This window comes from Fringilla coelebs, assembly GCF_963513975.1.
Source record: "Fringilla coelebs genome assembly, chromosome: 4".
Lineage (NCBI taxonomy): Eukaryota > Metazoa > Chordata > Aves > Passeriformes > Fringillidae > Fringilla > Fringilla coelebs.
Genome location: NC_140032.1, coordinates 14,571,319 through 14,593,199, shown reverse-complemented (window position 1 = coordinate 14,593,199; position 21,881 = coordinate 14,571,319). Strand labels below are relative to the sequence as shown.

Below are 21,881 nucleotides of genomic sequence, written 5' to 3'. Positions count from 1 at the left end.
CTCTGCAGATTTTGGGATTTTAGGAATTTTTCTAGGAAAGATGCTGGTTTAGTAAGCTTGAAAAATGTCATTTGCTGTTTATACAAGAGGCAAATGAGCCATGAAAGTGTAAAATATTACACAGTAAAGTATTTCTGTTTCGGTGCTTGCCTCAGTCCTTGTTGTCCATTGATGAGGCTTTTATAAATGGTAATGGTACTTACTCTGTGCACTGCAACCATAATTTAATCACTTTGCATGCATCATTGGTGAATTATCATGTTGTAAATATTTCTTTTTGTTTAGGAAAAGCTGTCTAAAGAGGGTTCTGAAATAGGTTTCCAAAAATGTTGTAAAACTCATGTGATTATGCTGTTGCCATGGCCTGTTTTTAAGATGTTAGAAGCATACAGTTGTTCCCCTGGGGAATGAAATGGGAAGGGGAAAAAAATCTGTTGATTGTTTCTTTTTCAAGGAAAAGCAAGAAGTAAAAACCAAATTAGAATTCATAAATAAGCAAGAAAAATGCCAAAGTCAGAATTCATAAGTAAGCTGTGGTAAATCCTGATTCCCCGTATTTTCCAAGCCTTTTGTATTTAAGGAGAACATAGCAGTACTTGTGTTCTTGCAGATGCCAGGTTTGGGTTTTATTGAGCTGGTTTGCTGTAAACAGACTGGCTATTGTTTCTGTTGTCCACTGGAAGGGTTTAAATTTATGTGCCATATTCATGAGGTAATACTCAGAAATATCATTCTACTGTAGCATGAAATAAATGCATAATGTATTCTGATAATTTTAACGTATTTGTATTTCATTAGGCAATAATGCAGCCTTACCAAAGTTGACAGAAGAACTAGAAAGTACTTTGAGAACTGACAAGGTATTTATGTTATTTTGAAAATTTTTACTGCACTGTTTCTTGCTTATTCATACATCTTGCTGGGGTTTCTTCCTGTATCTTTTGGTTTTTGTGCAGCAAAAATGGAGATTTAAAAATTTAAACTGGAGAATTTAGAGTAATTTTTCAGATTATTCAGCTGTAGTTTTCTAAGCAGCTGGCTTTTAAATTGTGAGCTGTCCATGTTATTCTGTGTTAGGAATAATTCCCTCCTTCACCCATACTCCTTTTGTGATTGAGATATTGAAGCTTGTTTTTTTAAAAATTGGTTGTACTATGTGCATGTTTCTTGATAGTGCCTGCAATATAGTCATCCACACCCCCCAGGTCTTAGAGCTGGCAAATGTTGGTTTGTTCTTTTAAGCCAGTAAACCAACCTGCACTGCTGTTCATTGTGTTGCCGCACTTCCTGGCCAGTCTTCACTTCTGTGAAGTGTGTGTGAGCAGCACTTGCTGCTGCTGTGTTCTGATAACACAGCCCCTTATCTGCTGTCACAGAAGGGTGGGGCACCCTGGATAATCCAGGGTGTTTGGGCTCATGGTCACCTATAGCTTGTGTAAGACCAGAGCTGGGTCTGTGTGTCTGGGCTGTGTTCCCTAGTAGGCAGGATTCCACATGGTTTGATTCTTCATTCCGATGCAGGACTGCTTTCATGTATCTTGCCAAGCTTGGAGAATAAGTTTTTGAGGGAGAACATGGTTCAGAGGTTCAAGCATCTATGAAGGGGTGGAAGTCAGCTTCAGTCTGGTGGGAGTTACTGATAATTCCACCTGCAAACAGCTGCTCTGTTTACCAGCATAACATGGTTCTGGAGTCAGTATAGCCATAATAAAAAAATCTGCCCGAAGCACAAGTTGAAGGGAGATCATTCTACTTTGTTATACATAGCAGATCCCTTTTTTCCATGTACAGATGAACATTTCTAGGCTATTGCTTTTATTTGGAACTTGGAGTAGGTGTTTCGCTTTGAATTCCTGAAATCTGCTTTTTTTAAGCTAATCTCTGATACTAATGTTAACTCTAAGGTCAAATCTAAATACTGTACTGTTGAACTTGGCTCTTACTGTTCCTTCTTAATATATGTACTGATGTCTTAAAAAGAAAGCTTTTGAAGGCTTTCATAATTCATGGTAAGACAATGTTCATTGTGACACGCAGGAGCAGAGTGAGACAAACTTGTTCTGAATATCTGCAGTATTTGTTTATTTTGATTTTGTGTTTAGTCACAACAGCCTGAAAGTGCAAGAAGTGAAGAAGGATGTGTGGATCTTCAGACTAAAGAATTGCAAAAAGGTGATTTTTATGCTTGATAGCAACTTAGTTTCATGCTGAAGGGACTAATAGTTGGGATGGGAGGGTTGCAAATTTGTTGTATATGGCAGTTAAAGGAATTGAAGAAAGCCTTCATAAATCTTTAACTCTGTCTAGGAGTTCAGGGGGCCTTGAATTTGGTTTGTGGGAAAGGAGGGTCAGACTTTTCTTCCAATATGATATGCTGAAAGTAGGAAAGTATTTTACAATTTGAGATTTTAAAAAAAGTCAACTGCTAATATTCTACTTAAAATCAATAAATAAAGAAAAACATTTGTCCAGGAAAGATAGAGAAATTTCCCCCAGGAATAGCTTTCTTCCTTATAGGTTTAGAACATTCTGGTTTTAGGGTGCCGTGACAGACCTTGTGAGAATATGAAAATGGTAAGTACTATAGGACAAGTTACAGAGACTTTACAAAAAAAATTTGGTTTTTTTTCTTCTTATTCTCCAAAAGATTAAAACTGGCCATTCACTCAAATTTGAAGAGCAGTTAAAAGTAGGTAATCATCTAGTTAGAAACCTCAATTAGTCAACTTGGATCTGTGCTCAGTGATTCCTTTCCCATGTACTTAAACTAATCTTCAGTAGGACCAGAACTGGAAAAGAATCCATTCTTCCCAAACCCAAATTATGCATTGCAGTTGTTTGGCTTTCATGTTAAAGCAGAAACAAACGCCTGCTTTGTGCCCATCTTGATGGATTTTGTGCTCCAGATGTGTTACAAAGATGTTTACAGCACTACCAGATGAGAGCTAATCCTCAGTTATTGAATAGCCAGCAGAACTAAAATGAATCCCAAGAGGTACCAGTGTTACTGCTGCTCATATTGTCCAGGGAGGTTAAAGATGCAGTTCCTCTAACATAAAGTTGCAGCTGAAGGCCTACATGCTATGAAGGGACACACTGTTAAGCTTACTTCTAAGTTTTTAGACATGGAAAACAAAAACAGCAGTAAGGTGAGATATGAGCATTGGTATAAAACTTTGGAATTCTTTTTTTATTCTCAGGGTAGGTCAGATGCATATACCTGGTTATAGGGTGGTGTATATGCAGCTGAGTGATAAGAGACATGCTCTGCTCACATAAAAAGCAAATGTAAACCCTCAGAATTGGTTAGAAGAATGTAGACTTCAGAATGGCAGATCTAAAATTTGAACAGGTTTTTCTGTACTGTGAGGCGTCTTTGAAGTGCCTTTAAAACTCTGCCACTTCCCATCACTCAGTCACCCAGACAGACAGTACTTAAAATTTTAAATGTGCAGATTGAACTAGCTGAGATAATCTTGTTTCTTGTAAAATGTTTAACAAAAGTCCATTTGTTGTGTAAATCATGTTGGATGTGACATACTGAAGACTAATGCTTTGTAGATCTTGGTAGAGAGGTTTTTTTCTCCCCCACAATAATCTCTCTTATGTATATATGCATGCATATATACATACAGCTCAACATACGTAAAAGGAAGTTGTTTAAAAGACAAATGTGTGTCCTGTCATGAGTATGAACAGCAGACACGGTAGTTTAGTAGTCCAAGATTCTTTGGAATGTAAACAAATCATTGCTGTTTGAGTGGGTAGGAACTAGCTCTTAATTTGACACTGCTTTAAAAATTGAAAGATGTGCAGCTCAGCAGTATAGCTGTGGAAGAATCGTTGCTAAAACATGGAGATATAAGAAACAAGCTACAAAATACATAAAACTCTGTATTTTAAAAATGTGGTTTTATTTGATTTTAGGTTTATGTTTTTAAGAGAAAGTTGCTTGGAATGTTTCCGCAGCTTTTTTTTAATCAAGGTATTAATTTGGTGCTTTTATGAATCAGATTTTAAGAACATTTAATAGAGCAGCTTCTTTATAATTCTCTTTGTGTATTGAAAGTTATGGAATTCTCTCAAAACTCCAGACCACTAATCAAGTCTCATAATTATTTTCCCTATTTTTGTGATGTGGAAGGCTGAGGCTTTACTTCATCAGAGTATAGTGGAGTTTAGCAACTGGACAATTTCCTTATGTGCATTCTATCAGCTACAGGTTTTAGTAGTACAATCAAGCAAACTTTAGTTCTCTGGAATTATAACGTAGCCTAATCATGTTCTACTTCATCCCATGATCCAGAATCTGAGATTGTCATGGATAAAATTCTGATTCAGACGGTAGAACTATATTTGAATTTTCAAAGTCACCATAAATTTGAAAGATGACAGCCCCTTCATTGCCTAAATTTCAACCATAAAGTGATTCTCAGTTATGCTGTTCTGAGGAATTAATATTCTTGTTTTGTTTTGTGGGTATATTGGTCAAGAGAAGATTGGATGTCTCTTACTTCTGAGATTGAAAATAAGTTTTATGTAGTTTCAGGTTTTCTGGAATCCTTTCAGGGAGGTGAAGTAGAGGCTGCTGTGATACTTTGCATTTTATTAGTTTTTCTAATTGCGTTAAAATTATTTTTAATAGATATGCTGCAGAGGAATATTCCTTTAGAAAGAGAAACTTCTCATGTGAGTACTTGTATTTTAAATTTATTCTATAAATCTGTGCTGTTTTTCTCATACTTGAATTTACTTCTATTTACATTAAATATTCTCTAAAGAAAAATACTATTTTTGTGTATGCAGAGACTATGTTTCTTGAAACTCTGCAGCTGTGTGGGTTGATGTCTAATTATTCTTTTAAATCTGCCACTAAATAAATCTTGCATTGTTATTCTATAGTCTATGACTATTTCAAGACTGTTAACTGGCAGAAAAGAGAAGCTTGACTGATCTCCATGAGACTAGAGAAAAAAAAGAGGGATTATTCTTGGAGGTTTTGATCACAATTAGAAATGTATTTTAATGCAGTCTGCTGTCTTTCTCAAGATTTTATAAGAGGCATAACTCTTGCCTTGCAAATGTAAACTTGCAAATGTAAAGTGTATCTTTTGGAGTAAAAATAAGGCATTTAGTACAGGTAGCAGGCTGAAATTGTGTTTGTGGTTAATTAAACTTGCATAGTAAATATATTTGTTACTATATTGAAATGCTGGTTGGCCGCATTTCAGGTGCTAATGAGATAGTTCTATTGTTCCTGTGTGTAGGAGAATGTTCTTTAAATCTAGAAGTATTCTTTGTGATTTACTGTGATGAAGTACTTTTAAAACATGTAGTAGGGTGCTTAATGCTAGGATTTTTCAATAAAAATATCAGTCAAAATTTTTGAAAATAATTAACAGGTTTGAAGTTTTTTGATTGTGCTGTTCTATGGTAGGAATGTTACTTGAGTTTATTCTAGGAATAAATTCCATTGTAATGGCTGCTTTCCATTTTGATGTATGCTGTGCTTGGAAGTAATAAGTAGGGAAAAGTTTCTCCTTTCTGTGTTTATAAACTTCATGGAAAAGAAGTTATCTTTCTTTGTGTTTTGTGTGTAGGTGGAAAACTCAGCTACCCAGATAAGTGAAGAACATAGATCTAGAGGAATTCAATGTAAATCTCCAGAAACAATGGATGAAAAGAAATGTAAGTGATACAGAAGTACAGGAAGTTGTACAAAGCTTTTCTGTGGCAAAACCATGGTCTGCTGTGTTTAGGCCATAAAATGGTGTTTTTGAGAAAATAATAGAATAGGGAAAATTCCAAACTCCAAAGCAATTTATATTCCCAAAACAATTTCTAATATTTCGGTTAATATATTTGATTAAAATATTGCAACAAATTTAATTACTGCACAGAAGAGCATTGTAGTCATTTTTTCAATCATAGGTGAAGAAAAATTTTTTTAGTCTGTAAAATAATTACTAATTTTATCCTTTTAAAATAAAAGATAACGTAGCCAATCATCAGGAAAAGCTAAACTTTGTGGGGATGGATGCTCCTTTTCTTAGGTGGAAAGAAATAAATTTTAGTGTAGCCTTTTATTTGTCTGGAAGCAAAAAGTGAGAAGGAATATAGTCCATTGAATGGCATAAACATTTCTAAATTAAATTTACATGCAGTTAGCATCAAAATAAGTTGGCCATTTTGTTGATATAGTAATTAGAAGACTGACAATGTAATATTTCTTCAAGCTCTGGATTCAACTTCTTATGTCTTTTCAGCATCAGAACTATTTAGAAAAAAGTTAGTATCATTAATAATAGCATTTTTTCATAAGAGCTTTTTTTTCTTTTCTAAGAATTGTGATCTGATAAAGTGAGTGATTTAAAGACATGTATTCATTAGTGTCCTACGTAGCATTAACTGCTTTCCCTGTCAGTGGGTGAGTTGAAGTTGAGGTTGGTGTTCTATTTCTTGATGTGTTACTTACCAAATTTCAGTTCGGAGCTTATCTTTAAAAACAAACAAGCAAACAAAACAAACCACACCTGTAACATACAAGAAACATGTAATTCTCTTCTGTTATTGTGTTGTCTTCCCTTTTCAAAGAGTGGTTAGAATAACTTTATGTTCATATTTTTGGTAGTAAGAGGCTGCTTTTCAGACTTTTGAATCTCAGTAATAGTGAGCTGGTATAAAAGTGACACGAAAATATGACAAATACAGAAGACACTTTTTTAACACTTCATTTGTCACTTGCTTTTGTAGGCAACCAGCAGATTACTCAGGATGTGCTAAAAGATGATGAACAAAGTCACTGTTCCAAAATGAAACCTGGTAACATCAAGGTATTTTCAAGAACTCTTATGTTCTGCAATTGTAAATAAGATTAAAATCTTAATCATAATTTCTTCAGCAGTTTATTTTAGGAGGTGTTTCCATAATTAAGCCTCTTTTGCATTGTCTTGAGCACAAAAGAACTGACTAGCAGATGATACTTTTCAGTGGGGGAGACAATTTAAAAAAAAAAGGCAGGGGTCTGTTTTGACTCTTTGAGGTGTGAAAGACTGAGAGGACTGAGTTGCAGAGCAGTTGGGAGCTTGGGATCTTGTGGAGCATTGTTGGATGCCAGCTCTCCAGTCAGTTCAGTTTCTGCATGGGTGTAGTGATCTGAGCTCTTCAAGAGGGTATATTGCACTTTATCTGAGTTCTGACTTTGTACTGATTCCTGCTAAATCAAAACAGGAATTAGGACAATATAGGTGTTCTTTTTAGGAGTATATGCAGTATATTTGGGACTGTCTCACCCACTGATTTGTGATGAAGCTTCTCAGCATCAAAGTTTTTAAGAGACAGTACAAAACCTTGATGAGTAAAATTACTCATTTATCAGGGTGGGGTGTTTTTTAGTGTAACTGGCCATGATTTTTCATGTGTAGTAAAGCATCTTTCCTCTCTTGTTTCAAAATAATGTAGGAAGTTATTTCAGGTGATGCAGCAGAAGCGTCCAAAGAAATTGATGTAACACAAACACCTCCTAGAAGTACTGCAGAAGAAAAAGGTAATTAAACCACCCATTATGGCAGATTTTCTGAACCCATATTGAATGTTCATTTCTTTTTATGTGAATGATTTTTGAGAGAAGGTGGGAACTTGATCACAGCAAATATACTTGCATATATTCTCTAGTTGATTTCTGCTCTATTACTGCTAGCAAATAATGCATGAGTTTCTTTAATGGTGAGAAAAGTTTTGATGTTTTTGCTGTTACCACCCACTGGCTCCATTATTGCTTCAGTATGTATCTTGGGCAGGAAAGCTAATGGGAAATAAACAGGTAGGTGGGGAAAATAAAGCATTATGTGATAAGAACATCTCCTACCTCTCACTACAAGCAAGAGCTGTCCTATGTAAAAATCCATGACATAACAATCAAATCAGTATTGTTTGTTTCTGTAAACAACCAGAAGAGAGTGCAAGTTGCACTAAAATAAATAATAAAAGATGGTGTGTCCACATAATTATTGTGGCTTTGTTACTTCAGTCTGTTTTTGTGGGAGCAGTCTGAGAATGTTCCCTGATGTTAGTTTGACCTATTAATAGTTTTCTTTCTCATGCGAGCAAGTTGACAAGTGTGAATCTGTTCTGCAGTGTGCTTGTATCCTCAGCTTCCTGTTTCATGGAACATGTGAGAAAATGGAATAGGGGCTTGTATTTGTCCTGCCATTTTATAGTGTGTCACAAGTGTGAGCTTTTGTTCTTACCTTAAAACAGAAGACCTCCCTAACTCATCTGGCGTTAGTGGGAAGCATTTTGGCAGACCAATATACTGTTGCTGCAAGGCAAGCAGTGTTGATTTCTGATGGATGTTTTTAGGGAATTTTGGGCTAAAGAATGAAATAACATTTTCAGTGTGAAGGCTGTGGCTTTTATTAGTTCTTTTGCCTAATAAAACAAAGGTATACAATTTCTTTCTTTTTTTTCTTATGTGTGAAGATGAATTCAACTTTGAACCGGAAATGTCTGAAAAGAAAAAGCGCAGTCCAGAATCAAATGAAAATTCTCCAGAGGTGAGTGGTCTTATTCATGTTAACTCACTGAGATAGTGCAGGTTCACAGTACTCTGTCTTTGTGCTGCATAACTACTTTGTATTTTACTGACAGCCATATTAAAATTGTCTTCAAAAAGTACCAAGGACTTAACATAGCTCTGTCACAAAGTACAAACTCAAAGACAGTAAGACATCAATGTCTCATGGAAGTAGGACTAACTCCCTTCCTAGGCTTAATAGTGCTTACAAAATGTCTAGTAAGCAATTACATGGATGTTGTATAGAAATAATGTTTTCTGAAAACTTTGTGATTGATGCGGACCGTTTAGCCATTAACAAATACAACTTACCTTTAAAAAATACTGTCAACAGTTTTTAAAGTCTTTGTGTTATCTCCTAGGCACATACTTGAGATATTCTACAGTATGGGTTATAAACAAATGTCTAATCCCTTGAGATTAAAATTGATGCTGGCCTCTAGAAGTAGACACTGATCTCAGAAGAGTGTTGGATTTCATCATTTGGGGATTTTTGCCTCAAATTCAGAAGTAGAAGAAAGTTTAAAGAATATGTTTTTATATTTATTCACTCAAGGCTTGAGTCTCTAAGAACCATTCTGGGGGAGATACTACTAAACTTCAGAAAATGCTGAATGAAGCATTTAAGCTTTCCTTGTATATAAGAGAACGTCTTATTGGGGATTTTGCAATCAGAGCATCTGACTTTGTTACTTAAAAGTACTCTTTCAAAGCTTAAAACTTCAAATGAAGGGGCCCTTTTTTTGCTCAAGGTTTGTATAAAGAATGTCAGTAAGCTGTGCATTGGGGTAATTAGAATATTAACTGTTTGAAGCACTTGCTCAACATACAGGATTTAGTCTGTGCTATATGGCACTAGGAAAAGGGTCTCATGGGATTGTATGGGGTAAGCCAGCAGCATTTGTAACACCAAGTGGTAGAGATTTTGGGGCTGGGGTAGCAGAAGGCTCTGCATTCTCAGACATGCTTTGTGCCTGAGTCAAACTACTGAGAATTTTGTATAACTGGGAGTTGTCTTGTTTCTTTTCACCTATACTAGTTGATTTCGTAACAGGCAGTGTCTCTTGCTATTAAACTTGCCTCAACTGTTTTTTAACTGAAAAGTATTACTTGTGCCACTGTCACATTATGAATTCAGTTAGCAGTCTTTGTATTGTATTGCTCAAATGCCAAAAGTCAGTTACAGTAAGTAAAATATTTTTGTCCTTTATTTTTAATAGGAAAATCAGCCTGTAGTAGTGAAACGCAAAAGGGGAAGGCCTCGTAAATACCCTCTTGAAGCAGTACAGCCTGGTGGTAAGTAGTTCATAATACCTGTGTGGGAAAACAAGGATAATAGTGACATTCAAGTTCTGAACTCATATTTCTTCCCTCAGGTGGGGAGTCAAAAGCTGATATGAGCACTGGGAATGTAAGTGCCTTTATTTTGTTTGGGTGCATTTAAACGCAGTATTTCAAGAGCCGTGTATCTGTTTAACAGTTAACAGCATTTCAGAAACGTCTTATGGAAAACTTGATATTTGAGTTCAGTCTAAGCAAACAAAATTTATTAATAGTATCTCTTAATATAGCTGAACTTTTTAAGCAAAATATAGTGTTAATTCAGAATGTAGCAAATTACTTATCAGCTTCACACTTAGTTCACTTAATACAAGTGTTATTCTAGCTAGCAATATATACCTGTGTGCAGAGTGAATTTTTGGTGGTGTGCATATGTGACTTTTAGTTTGTGCTGAGAGTAATTTTGGCCTGAAGAGCAAGGGTAACTTTATTTCAAAAATGAGGATTTTTTCCCTCTACTGAATATATCATAATAATAGCACATAGAATCTTTTCATAGCTGTAAAATAAAATATTATGTAAAGCAGTTGTATTACACCTCATGCGAGAGATAGAGACATACTGGTGAGTAACCTAGGAGCTCATGAAACATGTCTGTCTTCTAAAGCTCAGTGGTAGTTTTATTTCCTAAGCCCTGTGAAAGATATTCACAACTTAGAAGGTGGTCTGTTGGTATTTTTTCTGCAATCCAGTTGGATTACAGCACAGGGCAGTGATGGGTCAGGCATGTTTGTGGAGTACAGCCAGTTGGATTTATTCTGGTTAAAGGCTTCTGTCTAGGAAATGCCTCTATTTCAGAGTCAACATTGTTGCATAGCAAAGGGTGGATTCTAAAAATGAAGTTGTGTTGAAACATAGGTTTTCTTCCTGCTTGCCTGGTTTCCCAAGATTTCCAGCTGGCATGGCTGTTGGAAATCTTGGGGATTTACCTAGTTTATGGATAAAAGGGATTACTGTCTCTGCTTGATCTGTCCTCATGTTTCAGGCAGCCCTTTGAGTCTTGTCCCTTCTTACAGGTTGTCTGGAATTCTGTTTCAGAATTCCTAGTCTTTCCTGATTGAATTTTTTTTTTTTCAATGTTAATTTAGTGGAACGTAATTTGAACTGGTGTGGACTTTGGTATTTGGTTTTTCTGTTTTGGTGTTGTGGGTTGGTTTTTGTTTTGTTGTTTTTTGGGGATGTTTTTTTGTCCAATTAAAGATTAAAATTAATTTTTAAATCACCCTCAGAAATAGGTGTACCTTGGCACCCTCAGTACTGGAACAGAATCATCTTGTTCTGGTTCAAATGTTTAAAGGTCCTGTACTTCCTAGTGACGAGTGAGGGGTTGGTGTGAGCTGCAGGCTGGCTCAGGGAGGAGTGATACCTGCCCTCCACCTGAGACAGGAGGGCATGACAATTTCCCCAGGGCTGCTTTGGGAACACATTGCTGCTTTAGAGGAGCCATAGGCATCCTGGTGTGGTCATTCAGTGGTGAAAGCACTGAAGTTTTTGGACAGTAATTATATATAGCTTTTTCTGCATAGTGAGTAAATAAACAATTTCTGGTGACTTGTAGTTCTAAAGTGACTATACTAACTTCTTTGTTGATAATTAAATACTTGGAAATGTGTTTGACTGAAACTGCTTTTATCTTTTGTGTCTTTTATTGCAATGACTTTAGTGTCAGGTTACTGAAAGTGCTGTGATTTGTTTATGGGCTGATTTGTTTCAGTTATTTCTCAAAATGGAAAAATGCATCCTACTCTTAAACTACAGTACAAACTTTGTGTTCTCATTAGTGTTCATGTTTTCTAGATTTACAGATTCATTCTACATTGAATGTGAGCAACTTTCTATGATAATGTAATGCAATGCTGAATTTTTCTGATTTTTTTTTTTAATTAAAAAACCCACTTTTTTTTAATTTCAGCTGCAGTCTCCTGCCTTTGCAAGTAGAGGGAAAACACCTCAAACAGGTAAGCAAATTATACCTGCCTCAACATATAAAATGAAAGATGGAAGAAATGGAAGAGGGTTTTCACAAAAATCGTGGGTCCTTCTTCCTCCTGACATCATCTCTGGCAGTCAGTGTTATTCATGAATGAAAGCTGCTGAAGAAAAAGATGAAGTGAAGACTTGTCACTAACTGCTACCAAGTTATTAGTTCCAAAAAAGAGCAGCTTGATAAGAACTTAGTTCAAAGATGCAGCAGCACTGCTTAGTGCTGAATAATACATTGCAGAATATACCAAATGAGTGAATAGCCTAAGTACATGGCAGAGCTTCAGAGGAAGGTAGGTGCTCCATCAGACTGGCTCTTAGTGATTGTTTTCCATTTCTGCATGTTTTCTTTCATACAGTGACTATCCATCACACTTACTACATTATCTTTCAAATTTTATTCAGTTAATTGTATCTTTGGATATGTATCTAAAGATCTTAGGGGTATCTTGAGGGGATATTTCTTTCCCTTTTCACAACTGCTATAAGATCTTTGGAACATGGTTGCTTAGCTAGACTCAAAAATGTATGTTAAGTCCTTCAAACTAAAATACAATTAAGTGAAATACCTTTCTATTTCTCTTTTCTAATTTTTCTTGTGTATAGAGTCCGAACTGCACTGCTTGTTTAAACATGTCTTTTTAATTATGGCCATTCATAAAAAAAACTTTAAAAAGACATTTTAGGAAGCAGGTGAACTGAAAAGTAGGTTAAAATGGTTTGTAAACAAATGTAAACAAACATGCAGAAAATCTGAGAAACCAAATCTTCAAAACAAATCTTCTGGAGTTTCCAAAAGCTTAGGTTTCTACAGTTACACTAATCTGGCTGCACTGAACATATGGGCTGTTTCCTATTTTCTCCACATTTGTTACAATGTCAGCTTTAATCCATATGCTTCAGAATTGTCTCTGGAGGGTTAGCTCATTGTGTGGTACTTGACTTCTGTGAACTGCCAAGAGAACAGGCAAGAATGTGAGAGTGAAATAAAAGGCATTCTGCTTTGCTTTTTATTCAAAAGCAGACACCTGACTGTGTACTTAAAGTTTGAGTGTGTTATGTAACATTTCTGTTTTCTGGGTAAAAGGCTGTTGATATCACAGCAATGTTTAGAGTATATAAGGGGGAATGTACTGTTAAATTTTTCATCCTGTATTAGCATTCATGGGCATTAAGGGATTGAGAACCCCTGGTGATGAAAAGGAAGCCAAGTTGAATCCCTCTGTGCAGTTCACTTACTCTGGTACTTTCTGTTGTCCTGCATAAAGATTTGCAGTAGGGACATACCCACATGTGGAGTGGGATGCAGAGTTTTATTTTTGGTCTCTACAGCACATGCAATTAAGAGACACATGTTTTCTGAAGGTATCATCCTCCCATAACATTAACACTGAACTTGTAACTAATTACTTAGCACTAATCAACAGTTGCTGCTCTAAAATTAGTACAATTTTTAGAAACTATGTCTTACTATTTTTATACTTATCTTTAGGCAAAATGCTTCATTTTGCTGTCTTACAGAGGGTTATCTGTTAAAGGCATGTTATGGACCTAGATGGGATTATTCCTCAGTCAAAAACCCTTTTGCTACAGATTTACCAAAGTGAACCAGAATTATGAAGTATCTCTTTTGAACACAATTGAACTAATTACATGCTGATTGTATTATGTATGTGCTTATGTTGTGTGTAGAGCTTAGTACAGTGGACAGTCCAATGTTTTATTTCACTTATTTTTTGAACACTTAACTATATTTCTGTTTTACTTCATTTGCATTTGTATAAAAGTTTTTCCCCGTGACTTTACAAATGAGTGCCAAAAAGCTTGTGAGTTTTAGAATATGTTTCTGCTCTTTAAGATCTATTTTAGATCCTTTGCAATGTTATTCTTTCATTTTCTCAGTCTAATTGGTGAGGGGTTTAGAGTTTGTGTCCTCTGTTATTTAGCTTTCAGAAATTAGACAGCAATTTTATGGCAGGGGGAAAAATATATAAAAGCTTGCTTTTATTTAGGTTTCTCTTTTCTGTTGCTAAGGATTTTTATCCTTGCGGTGTTGGAGATAATTCCATTTGACAGAGTTCAAAAGCTTTGTAAAATAATCTCTCATCACAGAGTTAGGGTAGAAGTAGTAACCTGGAGAGAAGCCAAGTTGAAACATGGGATGTAGAGTTAAAAATCTGTTTTAGCATGTATAGGCTAGCCTGTAAAAATTACTGAGTTGGAAGTAAGAAGTGTTTAAGCACAGGAAGTGATGTAATTCACATACTAGAAAATTTTTAAATAGTGTCTTTTTGAGCTTCATCTTAGTCATCTTGGTATGAGCACAGTTAAGTACTAGAACAGATCACCTGAAGGAACCATGTTCTTGGAGACTTTCAAAACTGGACTGAACAAGATCTTGTGCAAGATTAGATCAATTAATTTAGCCATGCTTTGAACAGGAGATTGGCTTAGAAGGGGCCTGTAGAGGTCACCTAGTCCAAATTTTTCTGTGATTGGTTGACAGTAGTTAAAGGGGGTAAGTATCTTCTGCTTTTCCATTAAAACCAAACAGCATATGCCACAAGGCAATAAATATGGTCAGTCATATAAAGCCTTAGTACTTAAAAATTTAATCTTTGTCCCAGTCTGTGTGTGTAACAAAGTACAAGAAAGCTGTTTTCTAAATTAGAAAGAGACTTGAAATGTGTGCAACTGTGATGTTTACACAAAGTTGACAGAGTATGAAAGAACTCCCTTTTGAATTGATTGGTAAAAGATTTGAACTTCAGGATCAAGTTTTGTTCTTTCCTTTCTTTTTAGGTACAGACATATCTAATAAAAGAGAAACAACAAATGTAAGTGTGATTTGTAAATTTACAAGCGGTATGTAATGAAAAATGTCTGTCTTCTTTGTAAAGTAAATAGTTCTTGACTTACATGGTTCCATTTTGTTTTTTCAGGAAGATGAAGCTGAGAAAGCAGAAATGGTTGTGCGTAAAAGGGGAAGAAAGCCCAGGCGTTCTCTGGTTCCATCAGAGGAAACGGGTAAAAGCATGAGAGGCTGTGCTGCTCCTAACAGAATAAGAAAATACTGCTGTGCCTTTCTGTTTACTAATAGCAACAAAATAAGCTTTATTCAATTTTCCTTTCTTGAGGAAAAATCATTGAATTACAGCTAGTGTAAATATTATGTAAATATGTGTAAATTGCTGTAATCTCATGTCAGAATTGCTACATCCCAGATGCTTCTATAAAGCCTCATGAATTTTCTATGAATTCTGGCTATGAGCTGTGTAAGTAAACTGTGGTGAATGTGTTAGCAAGATTAAGTCAAACAAGTGTGAATTAAAAATGTTGAAATATGAAGGAAATGGAAAATTACTTACTGACAATGGGACTTGTGACTAGAATACCTTTTCTAAATTAAGTGTTCATATCCTTTTGGAGGCCTTTTGCAAAATTATAGCATATGTGTAAAATTTTAAATGGACAGAAACACTGGAGCCAGAGAAGAAACGTCGGAAATTGACATCTTCTGAAGATGAGCTAAAAGAGCAAGAGGAAGGCGAGGAAGAGGATGGTGAGGAAGATGATGACGCACATTCTGGGGCCACAACTAGATCAGCCACAAGATTAGAGGCTCAAAGGTAACTCCAATAACAAGCTTTTTTCTGCCTTGTTTTTCGTTGTTGTGGGGTTTGTTGCAGGGAAGAGCTTGTGACTTCCTCTTTTTGCCTTTTTCTGTTTGTTTTAAATTGATAAGAGCTTCCCAAATAATATTGATTCTAATTCTAGTACCACTCTTCAAGGAATGAAGAGACAAAAGGTGAGGTTAAGGGAAATTGTTAGGGTCCCAAAAGGCATACTTGAATATGTAACAAGGTAAGAATTGATCCTATTACCACTCTTCGTCCTAGTGATACCTCAGAATTTAAGGACATTGGGTTCTGATGGGTAAAATGGGCCATTGGAGTTGATTGTACAATTCACCATTTGGTATTTGGTGTTAGAACAAGGTGACAATATAATTACCCTTGTCTATTTCTTTAAGTACATGAATCTGCAGTACTGGAGGATTTTATTTCGAGTACGGTGATCTGCAAGCTTGGAAAGCAATCTTGCTGTGAAAGACAAGTGTGGGTAGCAAGAGTTCTGTTTTCAGGAAGCCATTCTTCATCTGCCTTAGCACTGGTCTGCCTTTTTGCAGGCGTACTGAATTCTAGCAGAGCTCATCCTCTTGATCTTATTGTGGAAACAATGAAACGTAGCAGCTTTGGGAAGTTTTGATCTATGTTGTCTGTCTTCTGTCTTTCAGAAGAGAATTGAAGTGCAGGCATTTTTTTAATGTTGGTGGTGGGATTACTTTCAATTGACCATATCTACTTCCCTCTTAAGGATATTATGTTATATTGTATATATTATACGTTAGCCTTTGGGCAGTACTTGAAGCACAGTTCCACAGTGCTCTTGAACTGATAATTTCAGAACTCAATCTGAAAGTAGTTGCATGACTCTTCATTTACATAAAAACTGTGAAGGTTTACCACTACTACTTAGTAAACAATAGTTTTGGTAAAGCCACAGGGACTTCCTTTAGTCTCACATAATTGTTAACTCTAAAGTTGTAATAAAGGCTTAGGTATTTGTGGCTTTATTCTGCTTGCTTGTGGAAACATCTACTTTTTTGTAAGTTTGGGGTTGTCTCAGATTTCCAATGCTACCTTTCTGGCTCTGGTTGCTATAAAGCATTTCTACCTTAAGGTGCTGCATACAGTCTGCATTTTATAAATAGCATCTGGGAATAAGTCTGTGGAAGAGGATGCTTCTTCATATTCAGTATTGCTGGATTTCTCTGACTTAAGTCACCTGTTTCCTAAACTATGAAATTAATCACCAATAACCAGCTTTTCAGGTTTCTGAACTTGTGAATACCAAAGCATACATGAGTGAATTCAGACTATAGGATGTTCTTTTAAATATAGACACTTATGTACAAAAATTATTGCAAGATTTGGAACGGATTAGTTTGGTTTTGGTTTTCTTTATAAATACTAATTATTGTCAGTAACGCAGTCATTTGATTCTACATTTGATACAAAAATACCCGGCTTGGCTTTGCAGTGGGTCCTGAAGCAGACAAATATGGTTTTTTCACTGGTTTTTTTTTTTTTGGCAACTTTGATTTACTTGTTGCAAATACTGTGCAGTCTTGATTATCTGCACTTGGAATGCAAGAAGAAATTGACTTGGTAAAAATATTTTGTTATATATAAATTCATCATTCTTTTGTATTACAGAAAAAAGCCCAGCAAGCCAACCACACGTGCAACTTCTAAAGGCAGCAGTCCAAGTTCAGCTTCTCCTAGAAAACGACAGAAACTAGCAGCTAAAAAAAGGTCTCCAAGTGATACAAAAATTAATAAATCTCCTCCATTGACACAGTAAGTATTAAAGTTGAATCTACTTTGAGGATTTGTTCTGGAAGCCACTACAGTCATCCTTTCCTTATATGTAACATACTGCTTCAAAATCTGAACAGCAGACTAGTTTTGTTCTGTTCTCATGTGAATTATAAAAGCTTTTAAAGGATTTTCTTCTGTTTACATTTTTTCTTTTTCTTCCTTTATTTGACATTTGGAAGACTAGATTTTTTTCTTACATCCTTGGAAACCTCTTGGGAGAATCTGAAAATGCTGTTTATGTAGTATTTTAACTTCAGCTGTGATTCTTTCCTGGGTGGGGGGGTAAGAGCATCGGTAGTTCAGGTTCAAGCTAAATATGATGACATGATTCTAATGCGTTAAAGATCTAAGATCAGCTGATAAAAAGAAGAGAAACTCTGAGAGCCCTTATACCAAATTTTGAATATACTTCCCTTTCCCTCCTTTCCTGTTGTACTTTTTAATTTGTAAAGCTGAGATCATAGTGCAGAATCCCAAGGGAATAAGTAACAAACGTGATGCACAGTTGCTCTGCATCTTGTGGTTTACCTGCAAAATGTGTTGTATGCCAAACAAGTGTAGCTGTCATCCTCTCTGAAATGTGTCAGTGTCTTCAGGCTGAGCCTGGAGAGCATGTGCATTGTGCACTGCTGACTGTCACAGAACACCTCAGCTCCGTTATTTTGTGTGGTTATGAATGGCCAAGAGTTTAAGCCCATTTACAGTTGCAGCTGAAGTATGGTGAGCATGTGGATGGGTGTGTGAATGCATAGGGTAAGGGTAGGTGATGTCTGCCCTTTACTCCCTCCTGTGTATGCTGGGCTTGAGACACTGTTGCTGCTATTCTTTGTGAGACAGGGGACAGGGTAATGAAGTCAGTTATGTTCTGTTCTAAATGCACAAATCTTTCCAAAGAAAGAGAAGGAAGAAGTAGAATCCTAGCCCCGAATTGTACATGTGGAGCACTCTCCAACATATAGAATTAGTACCCCATATCTTAAGAAGTGGGTTTATATAATATATCAGAGATAGACAGTTTAGTTCAGCCCTCTGAATAGAATTGTGCCTAACCACTCTTCATTGTGAAAATAATTATTAATGTGCTTTTCAGGTTAAAGGTGCAGTCTGCCAAGCGTAAAAGGGAGGACAGCCCAACAGTGGTACGGAGGAAAGGCCAGCAGAAAGCAGAGGAGACGCCACTGAAGAAAGCAAAACGATAATCTTTACCAGCCAGTACTGTTCTTGGAAGAGTCAAAAGGAAAACAAACATCTGTGCTTCTATTTTTTTTAAAGCAAAGGGATTTGCACGTGCTTGTTTCAGAGCTCTAAGTTAAACAATGCAGTACTTTTAAGTTACATTTTAAACAGCTTTATAAACTATTGTTTATACAGAATATTATGTACATTTATTTCAGATGAAAAATAAGTTTACTTTGTATCTGAATGAAAAACAAAGTAGTTATATATTTTATCACTGACTTGGAAAGTTGGAGTTTCCCAATGTGACATGCTAATGCAGATGCTTCCAGCCCATAAGGCACCCATGTGCCTACTAATACTTTGTACATAAACTTGTAAAAATAGGTTGTATTTTACTCTGTGTATGAATCTGATCAATGATGGACATTTTATTTATTATATGGAAAGCATTGGTCTGTAAACTTTAGTATATATCTTAGGGTTTTTTAATTATATATTTTACATTCTATGCAGATGTCAGTAGGAAACTTCCCTTCTGCTCCCCCAGGGCTGTCTAAAATCTGAAGTTCTCTAAAATATGCTCAGACAGTTGGTAAAATATTTTTCTCGCATGCATTAAAGTAGTTTAGCATAGTGAAAGGGACTTGGCTCCTTTCTGTTCACATTTGTGGCAAAGTACAGTATTTAAAATGTAATCTTACTAGATTATATTTTCACGTGGAAATTTACTACCAACTTCAAGAAATAAATAGTACTAGGTTAGATTTATTCACACCAATACCACCCTAAAATGGAAGTTTTATTTTGCAACTAAACACGTGTTCTTTCAGTATTTATCTTTTTCAACAAAGAGGGACCCATTGAAATCAAATGTCACTTCTCCTGACTATAGAGCTTCAGCATTTTATGTTACATTTTATACACAGGTATTAAAAATAGAAGCTGGTATTATTGCCAGAATCTTTTTTTAATGTATATTAACTCTGGTAAGAGCAAATGTTCAAGTGAAGTTGTATATAAAGTTAAACTTTTCTTATGATCAAATGTGTCTCTTGTTATGATGTGATGAATTGCCAAACAATCTGAGATTATTTTAAGTGTTTTGTTGATATTCTGGTTTATAATTAAAAAATATTTTGGGGGTTGGAATTTTACTTTTTTTTTCCTTTATTTCTCTTTTTTTTTGTGAGGTTTTTTTTTTTTGAACTTATTGTAAGGCAGATGTTTCGGTCAGATATTCTGCTAGGTTTCTTACTGAGATTTTTGTATAAAAAATATAAAATGTTTGCCAAAAATATGAGTTGCCATATTTTATTTTCCTTTAACTGTTTTACTGGGGAACTTGTCTTTAAAAATGTGTCTGGTTGGAGTCATGTCTATAAACTTTACCTGGATAGTGTCTTTAAAAAATGTTCACAGGTACTTATATTTTAGATATATAAACAGCAGGGAAAGTCTGTCTGTCTTAGGACACTGTAAAAGTGTTCACATAATACTTTTTTAAGTAAATTAGTCTGAAAGAAGGAAATATCTTAGCTCTGAAAATTAATTCCTTTTACTTTCTACCTTAACTCTGCTGCCGTATTAATACATGCCTTGCTAGCATACTGATGATATATTTCTGTATGTTAGTAATACTGATGTTTATGCAGAGTTGTAGCATAAGTTGAATCTTTCCTTTTTTCCATTTTTTTTCCTTTGCCCCCTGCATTATGCATGGACCAAAGTTGTATATTTTGTCTCAGCCTTTGTTCTGTAAGGCTAAACAGTCTGAACTGCTTGTTTTTCCATGGGTGCTTTGCAGTCTTTAGGCGGAATTCGGAGTCCTTCCCTGAACCTGTTCCATTTCTTTCCTTACACCTGAATTCAGTAATGAGGTTGCTCAGGGGGTTCCTAAGGAAGCCTTGCCACTGCACTGTGCATTATCATCATTTATTCTCTCTGCTGGTAGTACCTGTCCTGCTGCTCCAGGACAGTTCATATTTGCCTCTTTCACAGGCAGAGCTCTTCTGGGGGATTAGAATGATTGACAAAGCTCTGACTTGTGTCAGATCCTTTTGACTGGCTCTTGTCTGATATCTCAGTAGATAAACAGTTCTGAAGATCAGTGTCAGTCTCTCAAAGCTAAGCTCCTAAGAGGTGGCCTACTGTCCTTTCCCCTAGTGATGGATAGCATTTAGGAATAACATCTGGGAAAATCTCATGTATGGAACGTATCTTTGATCATTAAGTTATTCTGTAATATGAAAGCATTAAAGGAATTATTTTTCTGCAGGACAACCTCTTTTACTTAAAGAGAGAGTAAAAACTGCCAATTCCACAGACTTTCAGCTTATGCATATTTCACTTGCCACCTTCTTTCTTGTCAACAAAATAGACATTTATGCTAGGCTATATCACTGTCAATCCCTATTGGGAACTTTTTTCCCAATATTTTTTTGCTTAGTAGTTTCAAAGTGTCATCTAAATTACTATTGCCCTTTACAGGAACAGTACTGGTCTGCTGTAGTTAAGAAAAACTTGAGAGGTTCAGGTTGGCCATAAGGAAGGGTTTCTTCACTGAAAGGGTTGCTCTGCATCTGAAAGGGTAGTTAAGCCTTGGAAGAAGCTGCCCAGGGAGGTGCTGGAGTCACTGTCCCTGGAACTGTTCAGGAGTGACTGGACATGGCACCGTGCTGTGGTTGAGTTCATGTGGCAGCATTTGATCAAGGGTTGGGCTCAGTGATCTTGGAGACCTTTTCCAACCTTTGTGATTCTATGATTGAATGTTCTCAACTTCCAATTCTTTCATACCTTCTGTCCCAGAGCGCTTGTGAGCACGAGACAGGGAGGGGAAGAAGAATCTCTTTTCCTTGGGTGTATGCAGCAGGAGTCACGTTAAGGCCAGGTAGTAGAGAGAAGAGTCAGGCACAAGGAGTCTGACACTGGTTATGTGGATGATTATGACTGGATTTATTGCTGATACAGGATCTAAATATTGCCAATGTACGACAAGCAGGTCTAAAGAGTTTGTAGATGAGCAGGAAGAGCTAGAAGTGTTTACACTCTGGCTTCACAGAATCCACTATTATAATACAAGCCCCTCTGGAGCTACTTTAAGAGTTTATCTTGTTATGTGACAGTTCCTCCTGCAATTCTCACCTGGTTTTCATCTTGGGACAAATCATACTGCTTATCAAAGGCAGTTGCAAAGTGGGAGAGGGAGGAAGGGAGGAAGACTATCTTTTGCCATCACAGTCACACACATCAGTCTTATTCAGAAGTGAGGTTTCTACTCCAGCTTGAATCTTGGCATATGTATAAAGCAGTGACACTTTCCTAGCCCATGCAAATTTAGAGAGGTCAGGAGAAAAATATTG

General features: G+C 36.1%; 1 protein-coding gene across 2 annotated transcripts in view; it reads left to right on the top strand.

Annotated features, from left to right (window-relative positions):
- Positions 1-19,973, top strand: part of BOD1L1 (biorientation of chromosomes in cell division 1 like 1) — a 36,841-nt gene extending 16,868 nt beyond the window's left edge. For both annotated transcript variants that reach the window (XM_084205137.1, XM_084205136.1), the window contains exons 11-25: positions 799-860; positions 2,103-2,172; positions 4,646-4,689; positions 5,601-5,688; positions 6,754-6,833; positions 7,462-7,546; positions 8,482-8,555; positions 9,796-9,871; positions 9,952-9,986; positions 11,829-11,874; positions 14,702-14,736; positions 14,842-14,926; positions 15,375-15,528; positions 17,179-17,322; positions 18,434-19,973. In XM_084205137.1, the coding sequence (XP_084061263.1) occupies positions 799-860; positions 2,103-2,172; positions 4,646-4,689; positions 5,601-5,688; positions 6,754-6,833; positions 7,462-7,546; positions 8,482-8,555; positions 9,796-9,871; positions 9,952-9,986; positions 11,829-11,874; positions 14,702-14,736; positions 14,842-14,926; positions 15,375-15,528; positions 17,179-17,322; positions 18,434-18,542 (1,187 nt within the window). In that variant the 3' untranslated portion in view covers positions 18,543-19,973. The remainder of the gene's footprint in view (positions 1-798; positions 861-2,102; positions 2,173-4,645; positions 4,690-5,600; positions 5,689-6,753; positions 6,834-7,461; positions 7,547-8,481; positions 8,556-9,795; positions 9,872-9,951; positions 9,987-11,828; positions 11,875-14,701; positions 14,737-14,841; positions 14,927-15,374; positions 15,529-17,178; positions 17,323-18,433) is intronic.
- Positions 19,974-21,881: the final 1,908 nt, after the last annotated feature.